This window comes from Corvus cornix, chromosome 20 (assembly GCF_000738735.6).
Source record: "Corvus cornix cornix isolate S_Up_H32 chromosome 20, ASM73873v5, whole genome shotgun sequence".
In the NCBI taxonomy this organism is placed as follows: Eukaryota; Metazoa; Chordata; class Aves; order Passeriformes; family Corvidae; genus Corvus; species Corvus cornix.
The window spans coordinates 6,125,914-6,151,243 of NC_046349.1; the positions used below are offsets into that span (position 1 = coordinate 6,125,914).

Consider the following 25,330-nt stretch of genomic DNA (forward strand, 5'->3'; position numbering starts at 1 on the left):
TGAAGCCCTGAGCCACCCTTCCTGATGGTGCCAGGTAATTTTGCTGCTGTTGTGGAGCTCAGGGCAGACAAGAGGGCTCTATAACTTCCAACCCTGCTCCATATATAAGAAACGTATTTTTCCCATCATGAGGGATGGCATGTAGATCACTTGGGGATCCTGTCTTTCCTGATGACACTGGTCTCCTGTGTATCACTGGTGAAGTTGCCATGCTGTTAGACACCAAGGAAGCCACATGGAAGAATTTCCCAACCATTAAATAAAAAAATCCCAAGCTTGGTTGGGAGCCGTATCCTCCTTAGCCCCAGCATGACCCATCTGTATGACCACAAGAAGCTGGGCTGCAGATTTTCACTGTTTCTTTACCCTTATCTGCAGCTCCTGCCCACTCCTTCAGCTCTTCCCAACTGGGCAGCCCACAATAAGGCTTGAAGCCTTCAGCTGTTCCTAGAGGAAATTCCTCCTGGTGGCAGGGTCCGGTTTGGGAGTACCTCCTCTCCCAAACTCCAGCCTGGACCCTCGCACCGTGGTCCCCAAACCCATTGGTGCTGGGGGCACAACTGCCAAACCACGATGGTGCCGTGGCACTGGGGTACCCAGCCCCAGAGTGACTCCTTACACCAGCCCTTCTCTCCGCAGGCCCCGAGTACCAAAAGCGGAAGCTGCTGCAGGAGATCATCGAGAACGCGGAGCACGGGGTCAACATGGAGGAGGAGGCGCTGCGGCCTGAGGCTGCCCCGCCGCCCCCCACGCCACCCGAGAGCCCCCAGCTCCACGAGCAGGAGGAGCCGCGTCCCCGCGCCAGCCCGGCCCCCAGCCCTGCCGCCACCCCTCCCGAGGCCAAGCGAGCCAAGCCAGCCCCCCGGCAGGACGGGGCTCTGCGTCCGGGCAGCTGGGCCGAGGCAGGCGGGCGGGCAGGCGGTGGGAGCCCAGCACCCTCCGAGGGTGAGAGTCGCCCGGCCTCGCGGGGCCGTGGCCGTCCCGCCGAGCAGATGGAGATTGGGCCACTGCAGCGCATGGCGCGCGAGCCCGACGTCGAGCTCTTCAAGGGCTACCACAGCTACGCCGTCCGGACATCCCCGGTCACCCCCGCCACGGACTATGAGGAGGAGCAGTTCCCTGAGAATGAGCCGCCCTCTCTGGAGCCCCGGGGGGAGCCCCAGCGCCGAGGGGGCACCCCTGGCCCGCCACAGGGCCGGGAGGAGAAGCCATCGGTTGTGGCGGAGGCCAAGCCGGAGCCACCTCGCCCCAAGGAGCCGCAGCAGCGGCCCAGCCCTGAGCGCAGGGCCGTGGGCCGGGCTGAGCCCGCGGCCGACAGGAAGACTGAGGCCAGGGCACCAGGCCGGACGGAGCCCAAGGCAGGGGCCAAGCGTGGCCTGGCCCAGGCAGCGGCAGTGGTGGCAGCACAGAAGGCGGAGGAGTGCGAAGAGGTGATGTGGGGCATCCCTGGGAGCCCCCTGGGAGCCACATTTGCCTTCTCTTTATTGTTCCCCATGAGGTCTGGCAGGACCCAGAGGGATGCAGACCTCCCGGGCCTGGGGCTGCAGTGGGCCCCGTGTGGTTCCTGGAGGATCTTTTTGGGATCATAGAGCCCGCTGGAGGAGAGTGTTGGTATCCCCCTGTCGTGCCACCTTCCCAGCCTGCCTTGCCCTGGGTGCTTGGTCTGACATTCATAACCCTCCCGTTTTGACCTCCTCTCTTTACCTGTGCAGATATGCTTTCAGACACATCGTATTTCAAAATTTGCACAAAACCAGGCATCTTCCAATTGATTCTATGCACTTTTCTCACCTTCTTTTCCCACCCCATTACCAGCCAACTTGGATGTGAAAGTTTGGGGGGGAAAAAAAACAGGAAAAGCTTGAGTGTGTTTCTCTTTTACCTGTTACATTTACTTTTTTTGCTCTAGGGGCACCTCATGAGCTGACCTGTGGTGTTAAATCACCAGCCAATTTCCCAGGTTTAAACTACAGTCACTGAAACTCAGTTTTGCTCTTAGCAAATACAGCTGGAAACCCAGACATTTTATTAGCCTTCTGAGTCCCATCTTGCAGCCCTTTGGATGTGAATGATTCCAATGTGACTTTAGAAAAGCACAGCTTGGAAATACTTTGGTCTGAAATTACAGCAATCTCACATAGGTTCATTGGGGTTTGGAAATAGATGATCTTCAAGGTCCCCTTACAAACCAAAGCATTCTATGATTCTATGATATTAAAAATGGCAATGTTACAAACACAGGCAATGTGGATGGAGAAGGGAGTTGGGAGGAGCAGCTTGACATGGGATCAGCAGTTCATGTTCCTGTGGTCAGGGTCTCCTTTAATCTAATTTAACTGCAAAAGAAGCCTGATTTAACCTTCTTCAAATGAATTTATAGGGAAGAAGTAAGAATAGGATAGAATAAACATTCCACTAGTTTGAAATTCAGGCTGGTTGTTAAGTGCCAGATTTCAGTGCACCAGGAGGGGGTGATTGCAGTATTTTTGAACAGCAGAATCCATCTGTGTCTGTCTCCTCCCCTGGAGCTGTGGTGTGTAATACTCTGTTTCGGATTTTTCCTTCAGGGACCTAACACAATTGTGATCTGCATGGTCATCTTACTGAACATTGGTCTGGCCATCCTATTTGTACATTTTTTGACATGATGAGCCTCTTGAACAAGGTAAGAAGCAGAATGAGATTTTATCCTCAATTTGTAGATGTCACTGGATGTTTTAAGGTTGACTCACTTTTCATAAAATGTAGTAAAATTATTGCATGAAATTATTTAATAAATTTTCTCAGAATTAAGAACATAGACTGTGTTGGTGGGATACAGTTGCATCATATAGTTTTGCCTTCCCAATACCATGGGCGTGTTTCATGGGGTGAGACTTCCAGTGCAAGAGTGTGTGATGTTAAATTTGAAATTTGTTTGCTGCAAATACACTTCAAGAAACACTTTCAATTTGCTGTTCCACCGTGGCTGCTGCCAGGTAAATCATGCATTGTAGTATTTCTTGTTGCTCAGACCAGCAAGAGGCAAGAATACATAGAAAATATGAAATTGTGAAATCTGCAGCTTTAATTGCACCAGTGCTAGTTCTTCAGTGGTTGTTACTGTGGTTTAGTAATTGTTTTACTAAACATGAGCCAAAACGTCTATAAGGTTAAACTGGATCTCACTCAGGCTTTCCACTTGAACTGGGGTAAGGGTTTGCATTTGGATTTGGTGGCAATAAAATCTTGTGAGGTTTCTCATGCTTGTGGGACTCCTATAGACAGGAATGTGTCCTGAGCTTGCACAAGATTTTTGTCACCTTGGGCTCAAATATTTCAAAAAAATCCGCTGTCAAGGCTGAACCTGACCCTTGAGCCTCATGTGAACATAACACAAGAGGCACCTCCCAAGCCCCTGTGGGGATGTTGGGCTGCCTTCCTGAGGGGAACAAAACTGCTCTGCTGGGCACTGCTTTCTGTCATGTTATTAGTCTCACTCAGCCTGCACAGGTGAAAGCCTTGCAGACAGCGGTGGTAATGTGTTGGTCATGTGTTTTGCTCTCCCTTGACTTTCCCATTTATCTGTGTTCGGCCAGGCGTTGCTGCTGGCGGAGACCTCAGACCTTGGCGAGGATTAAAGCTCAGCCACCTGGAAACACCTAAGAGGAGGACTTGAGGAGGACAATCCTAAGGTTGCATTGCAAACATCAACCTTAAATGAGAGCGTCTGAAGATCAGTTCAGTTTCCTGCTCCCAGGCTGTGGCTGGCCTCTACAATCTACCAAGGAAAAGCCAGGGTTTCTGCACTGTGGTCTCCTCTTCTTTGTATAAAATAGCAGTTGCCTTAAATTATTCTCACCAAAGCCATCAACTGTCCTGCCATGCCAGGGATGGGGGATTTATCTGTAGCTGTAGGAAAATGAGTGAGAAGGTCTCATGCATTCACACTGATGTGTTCTGTAACTCCCTTGGTTGACTCGGTGTCGGAGATTTTCCAAAGATTACCATCCGTGGCATGGAGATGAGGCAATACAGCAACCAGAATGACTCATGAGAGCTGTGCCATGGCTCGGGGTGGATGATGCTGCTCTCCATGCTTGGAAGTCATCCGAAGGGATGAACAAAAAGTCTTTCCTTTCCCCTGTCACCTGGCATCATTTTCCATGTATGGAGGACTGAGAGGGGGAGCAAGTTGAAATTGGGCTTGTTGAAGTGTGACCCGAGTCCTGCCCGTGGCGGCCGATGCACCACAGATGGGGCCGCGGGGTGGGGTGTGAGGGACTGGTGGATCCAAGGCTGTTGGTGCCTGTGGGGGTGCTCTGGGTGGAGATGGGGCCTGTTTTGGGACCAGGCACCATCCAAGTGCTCTCCTGCCACCAACAATGCTCTGCACAGAAGCGTCTTGCAGTGGGTGGCTTCCCAGTGTAACGGGAAAGGAAGGTGTGCTGAATTTGTCCCTTTACTCCTTTTTTTCTAAGAAAATGTTGTGAGTTACAGTGACAAGGAGGTTCTTGCTGAAAATGCCTCCGTACACCTGCAGGTTACTCCCCTTGGTGTGCCAGGCTGCAGGGGGGTCCTGGGCTCTCACTGCACTGAACGAACAACTTTCCAGCCAGAGGATGCAGGGTGGCTGTCGTGGGAGAGGTTACCTTATTCCTGAGAGGAAAAAGGTGCAGAGATGTGAGTGACTGCAGTTTATTTGGGTGTTGGGCTCAGAAATACGCAGCAGCCAGGCTTTCAGCAGTGGCAGAGTACAGTGGGGCAGTTGTGGCTGTTGCTCGTGTGTGCGAGGCTGAGAGGCCTGGGTGATTTGCACCGATTTTCCCAAATCTGTGACAGGGAGTGACCTTTGGAAGGAGATTGTCCACCATGATCTGCTCTGATCCTTGGCAGTGCGAGCTTAGAAAGTCAGCACAGATGAAGTTACAGTTTAGTGTGAGACTGAGTGCTTGGACGTGTTTCTTCCTTCTTTTAAGAGCAATGTTTATTTTCTATCCCTTTTTAAGATAATCAGAGATGTTATTTATAGTTGGTTGTGCACCTCTGTGTATCCTGAAGTCCCACAGCACAGGACTGGGTGGGAAAACCTTGTTGGACTGGAAAGAATGGGGAAATGATAGTTAAGGAAAAAAACCGATGCCCGGTCTGATTCAAAGGTCAGCCTGAAAGGATTTCAGAGACGGAGTGGCAGACACACAGGGATTTACACTCACTGGAGACACGGGGCAAAACCTGCCTAATTTATCTACTCTAGTTATGGCATAAGAGAGTGAGAATAATTCAGTACTTTTCTTTGTGAACCAAGTCTATTTTTTAACCTTATTCAGCTCAGGAACATTGCCACAGTAGCAAATATGTGGTATTAAGTGTGGGAGAAGTGAATGTGATCCTTTCCTAAAAGCCATGTGGCTGTACCAGTCCTGAGAAAGCTGTGCAGCATCATCTACACTTCCACAGAGCATAGTTTAGTAGCAATTTGCTTCTTTTCTTTTTTTTTTTCCTCTCCTTAAATATAAATGTATTGCAAACCCCAGGCTCTGCTGCCTTTGACATTTTATCTCCATTTGCTGGCATTCGCTTGCCAACTCTGCAGTTTCAATATGCCAACTGCTTTTATTCACCACCAAGACAATTTCCATTGAGAGACCTGAGGGGCTTTTATTTATCACTAAGCACAAAAATGGATATTTTTCAACAGTGCTAAGGTAATTCCTTCCCCCTGCTATTTTTTATGCATGTGATATGCACTTGGTAATGTGCTTTCCTTCTAGTAGCCTTCTGAGAATAGTAGGTAGATTTGCTTTTATGTGACGTATAACTGTATCCATATTGCACTGAGATATGGATATATATACACAGAGAGAGAGCCCCTTAGGGATTTCATTTTCTTAGATGCAAAATACCAGATTTACCTCAAACTGCATGCTTTCAAAACTGACTAGGATTTTGTGTTATACTTTTCAGGTCTTACAAAGATGCAGATACCTTTCACTCTTCACACAAAAATACCTTCATCACAGATTTTGCAAGCTGTTTACTACAATCTGTGTACTACTGTCCAGAGTTTTCTGTCGGTTGTTCTGCTGGATTATGTGCAATAATAAACAGTTATCTGCTCACTCTATCCGTGTGGATTTTTGCAGGGGAATCTCCAGGTTTCTTTCCATGTTGATGCATTCATTTCAGTCTTAGAGGATAGAGTAGTGCAGAATTTCATTGGTGGCATCGGGATATTTTTTAGCTTTTTCCTAATTACCTGTTTCAAAATTTTGCATTTTTTTATTGATGGGGGTACTTTGCAAAGAGAGTTGTTTTCACTAACTGCTTTTAGGCAGCCTTTAAGGACCCTGCGACTCTCTGAGCACACTCCATGTGCTCCCATCGTGCTGGCCTCTGGCAGGGGTTGCACAGGGCCAGGAGGAAAGGCAGCTTGCTGGCCCAGAGCCTGCCCAGGGCTGCTGACAGGTCCCTTTGCTGCCTCCCGACCCCAGGGCTGCTGCCAAGTTCATTCCGAGCTGTGTGTCACTGGCTGCTCCTCCTGGCTTTGGGGAGGAGTGATTCTCCACTGCCTGTGCCCCATCCTCTCGCTCAGCCTCTTAAAACAGCCTGGGTGAGAGGAAAGCCAGGCACGAGGTAGAGGGAAATGGCAGCTGGGTCATTTATGGGGGAGGATGGAAGACCAGAGCCCAGCACCAGCCCAGGGCAGCAGGGCCCTGGGGCCTGAGGAATCCAGAGTAGCTGAAACCTTCAATCCTTTTTCTATTTCTGGAGTGTCTCACATGAACAAAGCCGGACTGTGCAGAGCGACTGGTGGGACGCAGGCTCAGCCTTCATGGGCCGGAGTGCTGCCCCTAGCTTCTGTGGGTGTGAGGGGTCTCGTGGCAGAAGATTTCATGCCCTGGTAGAGACCTAAGCAGCTGAGTTTGATGAAATTATGGCTTTACTCTCCTCTGGGCTTGCTTTGCTTCTGGTATGGAAGGAACCAGCTACATCTCATTCATCAGCTGAGGGCAACAGGGTAACTGGAGCCTTGTGCACCTCATAAATCTCAGGCTGATGAATGGAGCAGGTCTTTGGCTCATGTATCAGAGGCAGCCGGGAGGAAGGTGGGCCTGCTGCTGAAGCAATAACACATTGCTTTAAAAGTATTAATAAAGGCAGAACAAAAAGCCTGCACCTTCCCCAGGGGAGGGGGAACAGTGCTGGGCTCTCTGCCTCAATAGCTGCTGGTTTTAGGGATAACCTCCCCACAGTGTTCAGCCAAGTGTCCCCAAGTGCAGGCAGGGAGGTGTCTGATATGTGAGAACCAGGCTAAAGGCACTGGCCTGATCCTGTGTCGAAGGGCAGGAGCCTTACCCTCCACTGGTGTGAGGAAAGGTGCAATCTGAGCCCCAGTGTCCTTTGACAGTGACCTGCTCAGGCATCCTGGGGACAGCCATGCTGTCCTCCACCATTCTTGTGGGGCATGGGGGCTCTCAGGAGCAACCCTCTCTTTTGGTCCTCATCTTTGCACAAGTAGAAGGGTCAGAGCTGGGGTGAAGGTGACCCTGACATTGAGAAGGTGCTGAAATGTGCAGAAGGGTTCCTGTGCTCCTTCCTGGCCCGGGAGGAAGGAATGGGTCTGGCTCCACACCACCGCCTTTGCTTTAGGACCCTTCCTGGAGGAAGCTAGCTTGAGTCCCAGGAGCATTAATGCATCAGGGAACAGACACCACCAGCAAGGGCATCCCATGCCCAGCTCGGGGCTGGCAGCAAGGGGCCTTACTGTGGCCACCCTCTCCTGTCCTCTTATGCCAGAAATGCTGGCACTGCTGGAAGAAGTCACTTTTAATTTACTTCCACTGAGCAACCACCCACACCGTGCTCACAAGGACAGGATCAGCCTGCTTCGGAGCCCACTGGGCCCTTGCTGAGGACCTCAAAACCATGTGAGCACCAGGACCATCCCAGGGCCTTCTCCTGAAGAGGGTAAAGTTTTTATAGGCTTCCCAGCTTGTGTTTTCAGGCATTGATTCCCTATTGGAAGAGCAGCGAGCGACCACTGGTGCACTCACAACATCCCCTGTCTCTATAGAAACAGCACACTCAGAGCCCAATTCATAAGGTGATTATTGAAGAAAATTCAGCAATTATAAAGCACAGAGTGTCCTTAATACTTCTGCCCATCACCCGTAGCACAGGGACCTGTGGTGTTGCCATCACATTCCCTCCCTGGGGCAGAGAGCACCCCAGATTTGGGGCACAGGAAATGCCCTCCCATTGAAGTCTTCATTTAGACCCTGGCAGGGCAGAAATGTGTAGGGCTGGTTAACTGCTAAATTGAGGGTATTTTAGTAAATTAAAGTCAGTCCCACAGGACTGGCAAGCTTTGATCCTGTGTGCCCCAGGGCATGCCTGGAACTCCTGCCTTGGTTTGAGGAGTCCTGAGGAGCAACCCCAGAGTGCAAGCCCTGAGGCAGGTCTGTGGGCAGGGCTGGCCAAAGAGCCCTCCAGAAGCCTTGGGAAACAGGAATTACAAAATAAACAAATAACTGTGAGTGATTACATTGATATTGCTGTAGGACTATCCCCAGATTTTATTAGCAGCTCTTTAATTGTGATCTGCTTGAACTAATTAGTTCAAAGAAGCAGCTGGGCCAGACCAGATTGAAAAAAGGGCCGCATCCAATTCTTTCCTTAATGTGTGGTCCACCATTTTTTGTGGCTCTTAAAAATTTAAACAACTGCTCAGCATCCACTTTGGTGATCTGAATATTATTCATTTAAAGGTACCACTATTTTATCACAGTAACAAGGTCTAGTACCACAGAGTAGAAGCCTGTTCTGGTTGCAGGGAGGTGCTGGGTGCCCTCATGGTATTTTAATCCCTTTTTTTAGGGTTTAAAATTTTAGGGATTAAAATTAATACTTTAGCTGGTATTTTGTGGGTTAATCTGTAATGTGGCCCCAGGGGCAGGCTGGCTTTCAGAGTGCTGGCCAGTATCATAAGGGAGAGGCTCTCCCAAAAAACCACCTGCACGGTCACTCTCCTCTGACACAGGCATAGATGCCCTATTTCCCCAAATTTCCCACCACCCAAATCTAGAGACAAAGTAAGCAGACAATCTGATTGGGGCTTTAACTACGGATTTTGATAAATTAGTTAAACTCGTGTTTTGCCTGAGTAAATAACCCTTGCTGAGGTCCCATCCATGCCCTGCATAGTGGCAGTTACTGTGTGGCCTCTGTCACTGGGACCAGCCAAACTCAGGTAAACGTGGTGGATGTGGTGTCTCCTAAACTGAAACTCCCTGAGGAATGCCAGAGCTTCAGCCAGCCTGTGGTTCTTCAGGCCCAGAGACTTCACTCACCACTCTCCCATCAGCTCTTCCCCAAGCCTCTGCCTCCCCCATCCCCCCCTCTGCTCTACTCACAAATTCTTCCCGTCACTCCCGTGCTCTGCAGAACTGCCAGATCCCTCCTCTCCTGCCAGGGGACTTACTTGTTTGTAATTGAAGAAACCAGATGGTGTTTTACCAGGTTAACAACCCCTGAAAGGTCAGAGGTTAGAAATAATGAGCTTTAATTAGGAGAGTAACAGGTTAGATCATGTTGAGTTGCACTTCAATGCAGTAAATTACTTAGGAGCAATAGATTCTTTATTTGCTGGCATGTTTATAAACTCACAGCCCACACTCATGCTGTTGAGACAAATAAATGCTGAGGGTAAAATACAGCTTGAGACTTTACAAGCAGGGTGGGATGTTGCAAGGTACAAGGTAATGCAGGCTGAAGCTTCAAGAGAGCTCTCTGATTTCTTATAAGGAACTAAGGTTTTTATTCAGACCCTGAATATCCAAAGGAAGTGATGAGTTATTTCTTTAAATTCCTTTCTGCTAGTGATTTATTCCTAGCACATGAAGCTGCCTGTCCTCTCAACCAGCATCTCCTTAGCAAGCTGAGTGCTGACCTTCTGCCTCCACTTCCACCTAAAAGTCTCTCAGTCCTCCTAAGTGTCAGAACACATGCGGGGGAAGGAGCAGGAACTCATTCCTCATCTACAGAGTTTAACGCTCTGGTGCATTTGTTGGAGATCTCATGGTTCCAGGAGAATTTATCCGCCCATTACTTCTCAAAAAATAGCGAAGGGTCATGCAGTACTTGGCAGCTAAGAGTAGAAACAGGAGAAGAGATTCAATTTTAATTGTATCTCACGTATGTTGAACAAATATTTCAGAACTATCAATTAGCTGTTGGCCTGAGGCTGAATTTAATTAAGAGTATAGTGCTTTTAGGGTGTCTGTGTCTGGGGGGAGAAGCACAAAGGGGAAGAGTGAAGATAGAAAATGTGATGATGAGGTGGAAAACATCCTGCTGGAGATGCTTCAGAATTAAGCTGCTCCTTGTGTTCGAAGACATCAAGGCCATCTGTCAAACTGCACATCCCATGCCTGAGAAATGCCTTGGGTCGGGCTGCAGGTGGGTTTCCAAGCTCCAACAGTAAATCCTCTTCCCACATGCAGCTCTCTGCACTCACAGTTCAGGGTGAAGGGCTGGAGGATGCAGGGCAGCCCATCCCCAGAAAGGTGCTGCCTGTGCTCAAGGCCCCAGGGAGGCACCAGGAGTCACCCAGGGATCCCCTTCCCCCTCCTCCACCTTACCCTGATCCTTACTGCTCTGTTTGTCTGCTGATGCTTTTATCAATGGCTTGCTCTGAGCTGCTAAGCAAAATCCTGTTCTAAGAGGAAAAAGAAGTCTGTACTACAAAAAAAGATGGTTACAAGCAAATCTTCACATGTTATCAAAAACACCTCCATTTTCTTCAAGAAGTAAATCCCAAATCTCTGTGCAGAGCTTTTTTAACAACAATATATATGAACTCTGTTCCTAAACTCACGATATACACAAAACAGTGCAAAAATAGCATGAATCCTTACATTCCAAATTCATTATGTTTAAAATAATTGCAAAAAGCCAATATTCTCTTCCCTCATAGCTATTTTTGGGGCAACAGAGATGGTTGAATAACATGCAATATAATAATCATACATGCACAACCTCCCTAAATACAACAAAATAGGTCCTGGACAGTTCCAACACATTGAGGGGACTTGAGGTCTTGTCCTGACTCACCCAGCAAAGTGATTTCCTGTAGATGCAGAATGGTTAATTAACATCTTGTGCTCATAAAAATATCACACACATATTTTCCCGAGTGGATGCAAAATTCTGAGCTCTTTTAACATTATGGTTTGGTGAAAGCCAGTGTTGACTAGTGAGGCTGCACTGGCTGTTCAAGTAATACTTCACAGTCACTTGAGGTTTATGGGTGGCAGACACTTGTTTTATTTGGCAATAGCCCTAGGGTTTGGCTCATGTGTAATCTTGATTTTACTCATAGTCCAGATAGTCTCTTGCGAGTCTGGGGCAAGTGTCCTTGGACGGGTTTCCTGGGTGCTGCAGGGTATGAATATCTACTTTGCTTACAAGATGACAGCAGCAATAAATATTTGTGTCACTAATCACAAAACACTTAATGGACTTCACAAGTTATTCCCAGGAAATAAGAGAATTTCTTCACCTGCCGTTGAAATGCAACTGTAGCTGGGGCAGAGAGCAACACTGCTTTACGGTACATGGCTACACCACCCTGGGGATTACAGGACAAGAGTACAGTTTCCAGCTGAAGCAACCAGAGGGATCTGGACAGGAAAGATAAAGTTATCCAAAAGAAACTCAGACCACAATGCTGGAAGTACTTCTGTTACATTAGGAAACACTCACTTACTAGTTCTTTCATTATTAGTTTGTTCATTGTAGCAAATCCAACTAGTCTGGACCTTGGGTTTCTGTGCTACCAGCAATGTTTCCAGAGACATGGCATGAGGTTCGTGGCACCCAAATTTGGTTACTCCTGATGTAGGAGTCTCCCCTGAGAGTCCCTTTACAGCCAATGGCCTCACATCTTGGAGGTATTCATCTCCTCTGTAGGGATGTGCATTCCTTGCAGGAATGTGTTGAGATGAGAGGAGACACGTGGAAGTGCCTAATTGTCCCCACTAATTTCAAAAGGACTCCAGAGGAGCAGCTTCCATGGGGTGTCTGTGTTACAGGCATGTCAGTTTAGGTGGGAGAGACTCACTCTAAAAAGAGGTATAATTTTTTCTTGAATGCCCTTCTGTTCCTGGGATTCCTTTCAATGCTTTGGCCTAGCTCAGCACTTGCATGTAACACAAAACAGGGTTGCACTGCTATATTTAACAATGGATGCTTTAGAGATGCTAAATATTGACATGTGCCTAATGCTTCACCAAACAAGAATAAATTAGCGTTAAGGACAAGCAAATTAATTGGCCTATAACGGTATGTTTTGTTAAATGCCCTGAAGAAGTATTGAATGACGCTCGCTGCAATGCCAAAGCAATTCCTCTTGGCACTCTCCCAGCACAGTGGGTACGCTGCATAGCTCCCACTGCCTGCATTGTTTCAGGCTCACAGGATTTGTTTGTTCTTCTTTGCAGGTGCAGGGAGCCTGCTCAGATCCTCCTGTTTGGTGAGGTTGTGGTCAGAGCTGCCATGGGAACAGTCCTTCACAGCGCTGTAGTACACCGGGGTGGTGGACGGGGCAGGGTGCTCAGCACTCTTCTCCTGGCACTTGTATAACTTCCTAAAGGCGGCCCTGAACTTCTGTGACATGAGGCTGTAGATGATGGGGTTGATGGCACTGTTCAGGTAGATGCACAGGCGGCAGAAGAGGAGGAACCAGGTGTTCAGGTACGGAGGGTCCACGAAGGAGTTCACCACCACCAGCGTGCGGTAAGGCAGCCACAGCACGGCAAAGAGGGCCACCACGACAGCCAGCATCTTGGTCACCTTGATGGTGGGGAGATGCAAAAAGAGAAATAGCCAGATGGTGCTAAATCTCCAGCAGAATTTCCCACCTGGAGAAGTGGTACAGACAGCTAGCTTCTCTCTCTAAGCATTTAAAAGAAACACCCAAGCTATTTCAGCTATTTCTTGCTGAAACCATTTTAATCAGGAAATCATTTTGCATAAATAAAACCTGAAATTTTAGGTTTTCATCTATTACTGAAGACCCTTTAAAACTCTTTAGAAAAAGTATTCACCATCCTGGAAATGGGCTGGGATAACCATGGGAATTTCTGTACCAGAAAGCAAATTTGAAAATTTTACATAAAAGTAAATGAATAGGGAAAATACTTGTCTAAAGGTGGAGACCTCAGTCTTAGGGTTGTCATGGGATATACCTCATCTCCTTCTCTAGGGTTTCCTGGTTTCCTACACCACCTATATTGTTCCAGGGAATAGGCTCCTGGTACAGAGCAACCCTGGGAGCAGAGGAGACTGTCAGGAATCCTATACTACTTGTGCTGATATAGGGGTTACTTAGCTACTGGCCATGGGTTACTTTAATTTTTGGCACACTAGGGAGGTACTACATAAACATATTGGGAACAAAAAGAAGCTGAGAACTCAGTGCCCTCAACTCAACATAAGCTTGTTCAGGAAATTGGGGTTTTGCACTGAAACACCAGCCATCCTAATAATTTCAACAGCAATTTCTGGTAAGTGGCAATCCTCCTCCAACAAATACTAATAAAATACACATGTCCCCAAGGAGGAAAGTATGACTAAACACTGATGCCACATGCATATCTAGGCAGTGGTGTTTCAAAAGTCAGAAGGGGAGCTGTGCAATAATCCAGTTCTTAATATGGACATAAGCACTGAGATCACATTTAGTGTCTTTCAGCTTTTCTTGGAGTGCTTTTTTACTTCATCAAAAGAAACTATGCCTTCCTTCAATGCCGTGAGTAGAAACCGGGGGTCATTAGTAGTGGCAACAAAAGTTTCCCTGGGACTATTACCAAGCTGAGGCCAAAATAGAAGGAGTTTGCTGTGTGTGGTTTAATGGAAATGTGAGGACACTTCCAAAAATAAGATCTTGCAGTGCTACAGTGAGTGCTGGGTGAAGCTTGTTTGCTGCCACAGTTTGTTGCCTTTTGGGAAAGATATGAGAGAATGTACAAGTGGTGTCTCACAAAGCTGTGTCCAGCCTCTGTCCCTGTCCGGGAAGCCACAGATGCTTCTCCCCAGCCAGTATCCTCCCTCCTTGTTCCTGCACCATCATCCTGAGTTGTACATCCTTTTTTGAGGAATCCCACTCCCTCTAGTGGTCCCTCTCTGGGAGATGAAATACGGACTTGGAAGTGTTTGTAGAAGTGGTAAGTACAGCAAAGCTCACACCTTGTGTTGTCCTGCTCTGGACTTAGGTGCCTTTAGAAGCACCGGTGAGAAAACAGCAGCATCTTCACACCCCAAAAGCAGTGCAGTTCTGGGGCTGTGTAGGAGCACAGCCACAGAAGAACTCCCCCATCCATCCAGGCAAGGGAGAAAAATGGGCACCTATGAGATAGCCCCTTCAGAACCTTCCCAGGGAACTCTGGGCATGGGGTCTGGAAGAGCCAGTTCCCCTATAAAGAGAGGAAAGGGAAGGAATGCTGATGTCAGTGCTGTACTCTGGTCAGAGAGACCTCCAAAGCTACACACAGCCACCAACTGGAAGCCCTGGAAAACTGCTTTACACTTTAAAAACTTAGTGCCATCTTTATTCCTTATGATGCCAGCACTGTGATGTCAGGCTGTTCACGGGAAGTCTTTGCATGCCAAAATATTTTGGGAGGTAATGACAATCTCGAGTAAACTCCTGATGTAACAGTAAAGAGAGCACAAGATGTTTCCAGGAGCTGGAATGCCCATCATCCTGCCCCAACAGCCACTTGTCCTAATTATGCTGGAGCACCCTGTGCCACTCCACAGCACAGCACTGCAGGGGGAGAGGCACAGCCCCCCCAGCCCCTCCAGCAGCTGCCCTAGAAGGAGACATCCACGGACCAGTAGAGAGCTCTCGCTGCCGAACACCCTGCCCAAGGCTCTGGCAGCAGCCAGTGGCCATGGGAGAGCAGGCAAATGGTTTGGAAGAAGCCAGCACTTGCTTTAAACCTTTCAGTGCTAGAGAAAAAGGGAGGAAAAGCTGAACTGGAAAGATTTAGAAGTTAATGAAGAAATACACGTTCTCTGCGCTGTTTGCTTCCCCTCTGTGACCCTGACTCGTCTCTCCTGGGGAATGGACGTTCCTGTGCAAGACAGGCAATAAGATACTGAGCTGGAAACATGAGGACTTTAGGGCAGGCTGAAGTCTACTTTGGGCTATCTGGAAATCACAACAGAATTAGTGATGTCAAGCACTCAAGCCAAACTCCCAGGTTCAGCCCTTTCCTTAAAATAGCATCTGCCTATTCAGAATGGGACTGTCCCGTGTCTAGATACTGACCTGTCCAAAGAGATGGGACACAAGGCCGTGGTTGTCCATGTGAACAGAGGAGGACGAGCAATGAGGACAGAAGGAGGTGGGAGAGAAGGACTGGGGAGACAGCAGGCAGCTGAGGGACACAGGAATCACCGAAATGCAAACACACCACTGTGACACCGAGGTGACTCCCCCAGCTGCAGGGACTGGGGGCCTGCAGCCAGGGCTGTGCTCCGGGGGAAGACAGCTTTTCCTTCCCTCTGCTCCCTTAAATCTGAGTTCACCTGCACGGGACGCTGTCTGAGAAGTGAGCATAACGTGAGCCAGCCCTGTCCTCCTCGGGGAGGCAATCAGTAGTTAATTAGCCAGCAAAGTACCTGCACTCCTGCCTCTCCCCGGCTGAAGCCCTGTCCTGCTCTACCAAGCCCGACCAAAGCAGGGAGAGCCCATCTGTGCTGCCGGATCCCAGCTGGGCTTGAGGGGTTTCTTTGCAGCAAACCAATACTCCCCACTTCCTCCACAAAGGGAAGGAAAGTATTGTGGCACCTCGCCCCCTGCCAGAATGCCCCTCAAAGCCCTGAGCCCCTGGCAGTGCTGCCTGCAGCCCGGCGTGCCCAGCACAGGGGAGCCCCTACCTGCTTGCGGGAGCTCAGGGCGCCCCTGCTGCCCCGGCAGGAGAGCTTGAGGGAGCTGCCCTGGTGCATGGAGCCCAGGAAGGAATGCTGCGGGGTGCCGGGCAGCGGGCTCACGAAGAGGATGCGGGCAATGAGGCCGTAGAGGACAGTTGCCAGCCCCAGTGGGATGACGTAAAAGACAGCAAAATCCAAGAAGTAAATGGGCATGTAAAGGCTTCTGGAGACCCGGTAGCCACAGATGACCTGCGCCCCATCCGAGAAGGTGACCTGGGTCGTGTCCACCAGGAAGAACCACATGAGGCAATAGAGGGAGGTGAATAGCCACAGCGAGGCGATGATGCGCTTGGCGCGGGACACGGTGCACAGGAGCTGTGCCTTGATGGCGTGGCAGATGGCGATGTACCGCTCCACCGTGAAGGCGGCGATGGACCAGGCGGAGATGTTGATGCCCAGGTACTGCAAATAGGTGATGCAGAGGCAGCCGGCGTAGCCGTACACCCAAGAAGCCACCACTTCGGAGATGTTGGGCAGCCCGGCCGCCAGCAGCACGATGAGGTCGGCCACGGCCAGGCTCACCAGGTAGCAGTTGGTGGGGGTCACCATGTGCTTGGTGCGTAGCACCACCAGCACCACCATGGCGTTGCCCGCGATGCCCACGCCGCAGATGAGCAGCACCAGCAGGATGGTGACCACCTGCAGCTCCAGGGGCTGCCGGGGCATCCTGCCCAGGCTCTGGTTACCGCTGCCCAGCGCGGCTCCCGGGCTGGCCGAGCCGTTCTCCATCGTGCCCGCAGCCAGCGGCGGAGCCCCGCGCACCCTTCGGCAGCAGCGGGGAGCCGGGGCTGCCCCCGAGCCCCCTCCCCGCCTTCCCGCCCACCCCGGCTCCTCCCTCCCCTTTTTTTCCACGATTCGCCCCAAGTCTTGCAGCCGCCCGGCTCCTTGCATCCCTCTCCCCTGCAAACTCTCCTCCTGGAGGGACAGGGAGCGGCCAGGATCCCCCCAGTCCCCGGGACCCTCCAGGAGCTCCTGTGAACCACCCGGAACTGCCTAGAACCCCCAGGCCCCCGGGGCCCTCCAGGACTTCCCTTAGCCTCCTCGGGAACCCCCAGGACTCCCCCAGGACAGCCCACAGGGCTCCCTCGATGCCCGGGACCCCGCATCGCCCCTCGCCGGCATCCCCCGCCTGCGTCCGCTGGGTCCTAGCGCACCGCTGAGACGGACGGGGAGGAGGAGGAAGAGGAGGAGGAAGGAGACCAGGCAGGGGATGGGGGCTGCAGGTGAGAGACCCCGGGGTGGGAGGCGCAGAGGCTGAAAGTACCCCAGCAGTGAGTGGGTCCGCTCTGGGACCCCCGACCGTGGGTGCCCAGTGTCCCCAGCCGAGCCGCAGGCTTCACTGCTCCCCCGGGGCAAGGAGAGATAGCTGAGGATGAGGAGTCCTTTATTCCTCATGCTCAGGAGGATGGGAGCAGTGCGATGCCAGTGAGATCCACAGCCTTTCCTGTTTCCCTTGCGCTGGAGCAGAGGAATGCCTTCCCTGAACATGGGGTAGTGACCACCTCGTGCTGTCTCTCCTGTAGCCATCCCTGTCCCAAACAAGCACAGCGTCACTCCTTAGGGAGAAGTTTCACCCGGTCCTGGACTGGGAAAGCCCAAATCTTTCCAGCAATGAGGCTGGGGTATCTGGTATCTCCCTGATGGTCAGGTTGGGAGATCCGGTGTCTCCCTGGTGGTCAGCAGTAGCCACAATTTGTTGCCAGCTCCATGCTTGCTCCTCATGTCTCTGCAATCTGTCAGAAAACGCATTTTCAAATTGAAAGAGCAATTGTGCTAAGGGCCCCCTAACCGTGGAGTGGAGGAAAGGACAAGGTGAGAGCTCTCTTTTTTATTAGATCAGATTTCAATTCAGGGCAGAGGTGTCCTGTTAATCCCAGACACTGAGGTTCATATCCAAAATGTGAAGGATCATTCTGATGCTGGGTAATTCAAGTCCGGTGTTTCACAGGCAAATTTCTAAGCCTGGGCTTCACAAACCTGGGTGGATAAAATGCCTTTTTCCTCAGCCCAAGAAGCAGCACTCTGTCCCCAGGCTTTGACTTGCTGTGGCAAATAGTATTTTCCTCTTTGCTCTGGGAAACCTGAAGATGTCCTTCGGCAGATGACAATCCATGCAGTTTTTCACTACTTCCCATGACATTTCATTCACCTTTGGGTCAGTTTTAAAGGATAATTATTCTCTTCTTCTCTTTCCATTTGGTTTCCTTAGGGGTCCCCTGGCAGCCTTCATGAGGTCCTCTGTATTCTGCTCAGCCTCACACCCCTGCCCTCTATGGCCCCAGGTTTGGGAGGCATGGCAGCTCCTGTCCCTTACTGCACTTTTGGGAGAAGGACTGGGAGTGTGGGCATGGGTGTTTGCTCACATAATCCAAGGGGTTGTGTATTTTGGTGCTCTGGAATGACTCTGACACAGACACAGTTCCAGCACTTCATCCCGCTGCTGCTGTCTCACATTGATGGTGGGAGTCCTCAGGACATGGACTGTGTCATGGAACCGTGTGTGGGAGAGGAGAAGGGACAAACCTGGCACAAATGTCCTGAGAGGAAAGCTGGGGTTCCTTTTCTTCCTCAAACCCATTCCAGGAATTGGCTTTGTGGGATCAGGAAACAAAACCAAAACAAACTCCTGCAGACACTGGAAAAAGCTTTTGTTTTGGTTCAAACCTGGAACATTGTGCAGGATAATTGCAGGTAATTATTTCCTTGCCTGCTTTGCTCTGTGGTGCTGACGATCCAGCAGTTATTAGTGCAGACAGCAACAGTGTTAAATCACCCTGCTGAAGCAGCTCCTCCTGCCAGTCCCTGAGCTGGTCTGTGTCCGTCACCAGCCTGGGGCTGGGCTGGGGGGGAATGTGTGTCTGCCCAACGCACTCACTGGGGGATTTTGTTGTCAAAATTGTGAGGTTTGCTGTGATGACTAGTTAATATTCCCTTTACAGACTCCTTCAGTAACTGTGATGTTCAGGATGTGACTGAGGTGTGTATTTAAGAGGCTACACAGCTTGACATTTACATAAAATATTTTCTTCCAGCTTGACTTAAATCTAAATGTTTAGATGACCAAAGACATTGATTTTTTAAACTAACATTCCATGTTTTGTTCTTTTTACACACTTCAGCATTTCCTTCTCTGCTGGTGTCACCTGGCACTGCCATCCCCTGTGAATACCTGCCACCACCCACTGCCTGAAACATGAGGAACGAGAGGTCTTCATTTTCCTGAGGTCCCCAAATGGGAATGGCCATGTCCCTGGGTGCTGGCAGGGCTGTTTTTGGAAAGGGGTGTCTGTGCAGCCCCGTGGCCAGGTGAGCAGCACTGTGCCTGGGCTGGGTGCCCAGGCTGTTCAACACTGCCTTCAGGTGTCCTTCTTGCAGCTCATCCCTCTCAGCCCCACTGGGCACCTCCCTTAGTCCTATGAGCAGAGAAGAACTCTGAGGCTTCTCATATTTAATAAACAATGCTAAAAGAAAGTGATCCTCTTACCTAAAACTGTGAAAAACTCCTTTCCATTCCCTGGGGCTTCATAGCCTACATATATTAAACCCATAAAACTTCTGCTGTTAGAGCTGGGGCACAGAGGCTGCCTCCATGTGGTGCCAGTGAATGTGGAGAAGTGTAATTACAGAAACCACAAGTGGTTCTGAGAGACTGGTTACAGGGTTTAGGGCCCTAGGCAATGGCCCAATTATGAATTGCAAGTGATGGTGGGGAAGTGATTCCCACTTCTGCACTCCTGCAGCTCAGCAGGGACCAGGCAGGAAGGTGCTCGTGGCTCTGCTAAGCAGTCTGAGGGCTGACAAGTGCCAGTAGACACAAGGTATGAGTGAGTCTGACAGAAGCAGCAGTTACTGCTCAATCAGAAAGACAGAGAGAAGTTCTGTCAAAATCACCTTCACGTGTTTTAGAGTCACAGCCAAGAAGTAAATTGCTTTGGGGCTTTCTGGGTTAATGCCCTCAGAGATCAAGCAAAAAATGCAGCTATCAACTAATTAAACAGATGCAAAATCGACCTGGGTTTGTGTTTCATGAACACAAAAATGTAAAAAAAACCCCTGGTGGTTTTCTACTGATTTCTGTGAACTGCCCCAGAGGGACCAGCTCATGGACCTGGGTTGCATCACATCTGTGCCAAAGATGTGGAAAGGAGCAGCATTAAGGAAAACCTTGAAGACTGAAGGAATGGAAAACAATTAAGAGGAAGGCAGTGATGTAGATTTCTGTGGGTGAAACCGTTTCAGGGTTGAAGACAAGAATATCTCCAGGCTCTTCCCTCGGGGAACAGGACAGGCAGCATTTCCCATGGGGCAGTACTGGGGTGTCTGAGGGAGCTGGTGGTGCCAGGCTTAAGGAGCTCCAACCTCTTATTGTAACATCGAGCCCGGGGCAACGCTGTCACAGGGAAATGGTGCTTCCCCATGCTCATATGAGGACAAGAATGGTTTGTTAATTCCAGGTTCAGGAGCACAGGCAGCTGTGTGGTTCCTCTCAGGATCCTCTCTTCCTTGTCTCGCTGGCAGGGTTTCCTCCTGGTTTTTGGGTACCTTCCATTCTGGTTTGTATTATTTCTTTTAAAGATCTGTTGCTATTAAATCTCTGATGCACAGTGTCTTGAAAAATGCCTTCAGGACACAAAGGACCTGGTGATTTTTCTTCAGCTAATAACTGTAATTTGAGCTTTTAAAGAAAGTGAAGTGAGGCCACTTTCATAAACAGGAAAATTATTCCTTCTCCCTTCCTCAGCTTCCTTGCTGTGTTCACAACCTGAGACCTCAAGGAAAAAGCCTCTCACCGCCCCAAAATTATCAAACAGGTGAAAACAGATATTGCAAATGAGCTGCTTGGCCAGGGCCAACCATTCACGAGCCTCTCATTTCTCAGTATAGTTTATTTGTGAACTGTTCCTACTAACATTTTAATGGGTACATCCTTCAGACTCTGCTCCAGGTAGCTCCTGGAAGGGTTAAGCAGCCTGAACAGTAAAAAAAAAAATCATAATAATCTGCAGCAACATGCATTGGGCTGATTTGAAAAGTGAATGAACCAAACCACTGGGGATTTATCCAGCTCTGCAGAGAATACCAGCAGGGGAAAGGATGCTCTGTGCAGGTCTTGGGCTGCTCTCACTCTTAGCTGCAGGCATTTGGTTTGAGTGAGGCCAGGTGTGCATGGGACGCAGTGTATTTTACAGAGCCTGTGAAAACATTGTCATCCTGAGTGCCAGCGGATTCCCCCACCCAGCAGTGCTGCTCTGGGCTGGCTGTGGCAGCCTGGAAGTGCCATGGGAGAATGGGCCCAAAGTGTTCCTTCCCAAAGTCCCTTCCCCTCCCACTGAACCCAACATCCATGGATGGCATCACCTGTGCACCCCATGGCCCCTGCAGGGCTTGGGCATTGGCCACAGCATCGGGTCAGGGTTCACAGCTCTTGCTGTGAACTAATAAACACTGCCACCTGCTCCAGTGTGCCAAATCCTCCAGGAATTCTGCCTGGATGAGTAAAAGGACAGAGAAGCAGGTGGAAGCATTGGCTTTCAGGGCAGCACAAAAAAATGGAAGCACTGGGGGTGTCAGTCTTTCCTGACTCTTGTAGTCTGTAAGAGGAAGCTGTGGTTTGGGCAACCAAAGCTGAGCCTTTGCCAGAACCAGCAAGGCTTGGAGCTGTGCTGTGAAAAATGACACATCTTCTGATGTGCCTTTTGCGCACCATCTGTGACACATCCTACCTAAATCACCCATCCCAGTGCTCATCTCGAGGACAGCATGAAGGGTAGGATGTGCCCTGGAGGCGGGACAGAGATAGGCAGTTCCCAGAACAGTAATCAGGGTGGGTGCAGTGCTGGAGGGGCATCCCGGGGGGATAATAGCCATGGTAATGCTAAGGGGAAATAAAAGCTCTTCATGCAATATTATGAAAGAATAAAACTCTGGCAGAACAATTAGACTGTAATTACGGGTTATTTCATATTCTGTGACATCTAAATGTCAACAGCATAACTCTGTAACAACAAGCACTTGGTACAACACACACTGCACACCTGATGAGCACAGCCCTGGGAGAGCACAGCAGCCTCCAGCTCTGCTCCTGCTCCCCTTCCATGAAGGAAGAGCCATGACATGCATCAGGGAGGAAACATGAGCCCACCCTCACTTGCTATCCAGGTCTGGGGCTCATACCATGACTGGATGTCACACCAAGCAGGTGTGACAAAATGGGGTGACAAAATGCTCCAAGTCCTTAGTCAGCACTGATGCAAACACCCAGGAAACACTGGAAATGGTGTCTGTAAAGTTCTTCATCACTGAACTCCATCACTGCACCCTACACAGCTGTCTAGAGCATAAAAGGACAGAAAAATGCCTGACTAAAGCTGACCTCTCTGGTCCTGCTGCCACAGATCTTCCCCCCAAATATATGTCTCTGATCCCTCTGCCTTCATTTCTCAGAGCTGCTCTGGTTAGTCCGAAAGAACAGATGGTGAAATTGCAGCAGCTCTTGCTGCTCAGGAGCCTCCACCCAATTTGTGGTTTTAAATATTTCTTCAGTCTTTCGTGTGTGCACTGCTCATTGCAGTGTCCAGACAGAGGGCAAATCTTTCCCTGCTCTTAGAGGAATTTGTTCTAGTGCCAGAAAAAGCTCCTTCCTCCCATCAGCCCTGTCAAGAGCACCATACCTCTCACAGAGTCCAGGACCACACATGCATCACCAGCTGCTCCTGAGAGAACAAAACTCACATGGTTTTAGGCATCTATTTTTAGGAAAGGTCTAGATGGGACCAAAGTTCGTCCCTCCCTCCCTCCCTCCCTCACTGTGGTCGTGAACCTGGCATTGTTGATGCCTGGCAGTGCAGAGCAGGAAGCATTGGGCACATGGAACAATTTCTTGCCTCTCCTGGTAAAAGGTGATTCATCCCATCCCAGCCACAGCCTCGGCTTGACTTGCTGCTTCCTATAATTCAGAGAGTTCCCACTTTATTGTCTGAACAGCACAATTCCTAATGCAAGAGAGGACGTTTTCAGCCTTTCAACTTGGCTGTTTCAGTTTCTCTACCTATTTAAAGGGAAAACCTCCCATCCAAGCTATGGATCACCCCTGATTAGTCAGACTGCTGGCCTTTCTATTTTAAATGTCTTGGGAAATAAATCCCCAGAACTGAACTCTCTCCCGTCTCAGATATGAAAGCATCTCTCCAGCTGCTTCCAGGTAGGATGAGGAATTACAGAATGTTCTACTGGAATAGCATCTAGGTAAGATATATGTGAAATCCTGATACTTTTTCGTGTTAAGTTCGTGTGTTGAAAACATCTCTTCTGGCAATTTAATATTTTTCTCATCAGCAAAGAAATACAGAACTGCTTCTGCCTCAGTCCTTGGGAAGGGCTCTGAAGGGATGGAGATGAACAGACTCCATTTTCTCAGCATCTCCTCAGCGTACCAATGTTATCCTGGGAACCCCTGCAGTTGCTTGCTGAAGTCACACATCTCAGGGCTTCTCTGAGTACCTGAAGAGTGAGAATCAGTGATGTGCTCAGAGTTCAGGAAATCAGGGGACCAAGAAATGTGCCAGGATGATTGGCTTCTGTACCCACATTCCAGCTTTTAGCAGCCTTTTGGGATAACCAGTGTTGCTTCTACCTCATTTCCACCGTTTGTGTTGCAGGCTGAAGGCCTGTTACAACTAATCTGGAAATTTTCTACTGCAAAATGTGAGGCATTGAGTTCAGAGTGAAACCCTGACACAATCTACATTTGAAAGAGCCAGGACTTGGGAAAATCTCACTATGAATTATATGCACAATGCTATGAAGTAGCTTTTTTGCTTTTATTTATGTCCATTAATATTTCCTTTTCTAAAATTTGGTGCATGAAAGTGTCTCTTCCACATTGCAATTACAGCACAAGTACTATAGATAGGATAAATGCAATTAAAAATGGAATTTGCAAATACTATAGATAGGATAAAAGCAGTAAAAATGGAGTTTGCTTAAAAATCAGGAAATACTTCTGCAGAGAGGTTTTTGTTTGCTTTCCTGTCTGCTCTGGTAGATGCAGATTTGTGGCCATGAATGAGATCTTTCCCAGAGACAGTCTGAGCTGGATTATTTACACTTGCACCTCAGAATATTAAGGCCATTCATTCTTGCCTGTCAGCCAGCCATAAGCAGGAACTTAGCATATATTTTACCTAATATACCTGAGGCTGAGGAAATGGAGTCAGTTCACCTCCATCCCTTCACTAAAATACACACACAAAATTCCAGGGAATCAGGGGCTTCAGGGCAGAACTTGTCCCGTGTGCGAATGTCTTTCTGTCCCCTGGGTTTATTGCACTGGTGGAGGAAAAAGCAACCCATGGGCCTTTCTCTCTTGTGATTAAATTTTTTCTCCAGATAAATAAGAAGCTTCAAACCTCAATAAGTGCAAACAAGAAACCCGGCCAGCAGACCTGTCGGGCCCACCCTGTGTGTCCTGCTCTGCACGTGGTGGCAACTCCTGGGAAAAATGGCAGCTGTGGATACAGATCCAGGGCAACATCTCCACTGGTGGCAGCTGAAGCAGATTTGAGCAAGTGACAGGCCCCTGGCAGCAGGGTCACAGCATCAGGGGCTGGCATTGGCCACGATGAACAACAGCAAGGAAGTTTGGTGCCCATCACCAAATGCTCCCCAGCCCCCTTGGGGCACCTCGGCCCTGCCTCTGCCTCATTGCTCACAAACCTCTGACCCTGAACTTCCAATTTCACGAACAGCCAAAGCCAGAAGCCAGATGTGGTGACACACTTCCCTGCAGTCAGGGACAGCAAATGAGTGAATAAGCAGGAGCAGCACTGACCAGCAGGAATTTTCCCCATGGAGGAGGCGGATGCTCAGGACCCGGGTGACAGCGACGGGACAAAGCCTTGTCCCCCATTTCCTCCAGCCTATGGGATGGGAGGGATGTGCTGAGTGAAAACAAAGGCAACAAGAGCCCCAATGAGCAGGAGCGAGGGTGTGAGTATGGAGGGACTCTGAGGGATGAAAATCCCTCAGCAAATAACGAGACTTGTACATTGGTCCTACTTAATAAAAAATATGTGAATAAATTAACGTTTCCTGCTGGTTAATCTGTTCAGCATTTCTCTTTTGCACCATCAAGCAACCCCTGGGAAGGCAGCTCACCCCTCCAGTGGGCAATACAGCTCTATAATGGTAATGTTTTCTGTTTTGTCACACCTTTATCTGACTGAAGAACAACGCCTCTCAGGAGAGCAGAGCAATTTCCAGCAGCTCTGCCTCCTGCCAGTTCCCCTGGCAGTCTGGGGAAAGGATGACAGCCCAATTTGGCACCAGGGACAATATGGCTGATGTCAAA

The 25,330-nt window shown here is 49.4% G+C and overlaps 2 protein-coding genes and 1 long non-coding RNA gene across 4 annotated transcripts in view; 2 read left to right on the forward strand and 1 right to left on the reverse strand.

The window, feature by feature from the left end:
- Window positions 1-6,106, forward strand: part of JPH2 (junctophilin 2) — a 31,782-nt gene extending 25,676 nt beyond the window's left edge. The window contains exons 4-6 of the mRNA XM_039563549.1: window positions 640-1,430; window positions 2,568-2,665; window positions 3,579-6,106. Of these exons, the coding sequence (XP_039419483.1) occupies window positions 640-1,430; window positions 2,568-2,648 (872 nt within the window). The 3' untranslated portion in view covers window positions 2,649-2,665; window positions 3,579-6,106. The remainder of the gene's footprint in view (window positions 1-639; window positions 1,431-2,567; window positions 2,666-3,578) is intronic.
- A 3,483-nt stretch (window positions 6,107-9,589) lies between these two features.
- Window positions 9,590-16,710, reverse strand: LOC104687743 (thyrotropin-releasing hormone receptor-like). Its single transcript, XM_019284328.3, has 2 exons — window positions 15,928-16,710; window positions 9,590-12,834 (listed from the first exon to the last, which is right to left on the reverse strand). Exons 1-2 carry the CDS (start codon window positions 16,708-16,710, stop codon window positions 12,454-12,456), a joined length of 1,164 nt encoding a protein of 387 aa, XP_019139873.3. The 3' UTR covers window positions 9,590-12,453.
- A 143-nt stretch (window positions 16,711-16,853) lies between these two features.
- Window positions 16,854-25,055, forward strand: LOC109950931. 2 transcript variants are annotated; one of them, XR_005603507.1, is made up of 3 exons: window positions 16,854-17,204; window positions 19,101-19,287; window positions 24,370-25,055. It is a non-coding gene; the product is annotated as an uncharacterized LOC109950931 (long non-coding RNA). The 2 variants fall into 2 exon arrangements; XR_005603506.1 differs by lacking the exon at window positions 24,370-25,055 and having other exon boundaries at window positions 19,101-19,471.
- Window positions 25,056-25,330: the final 275 nt, after the last annotated feature.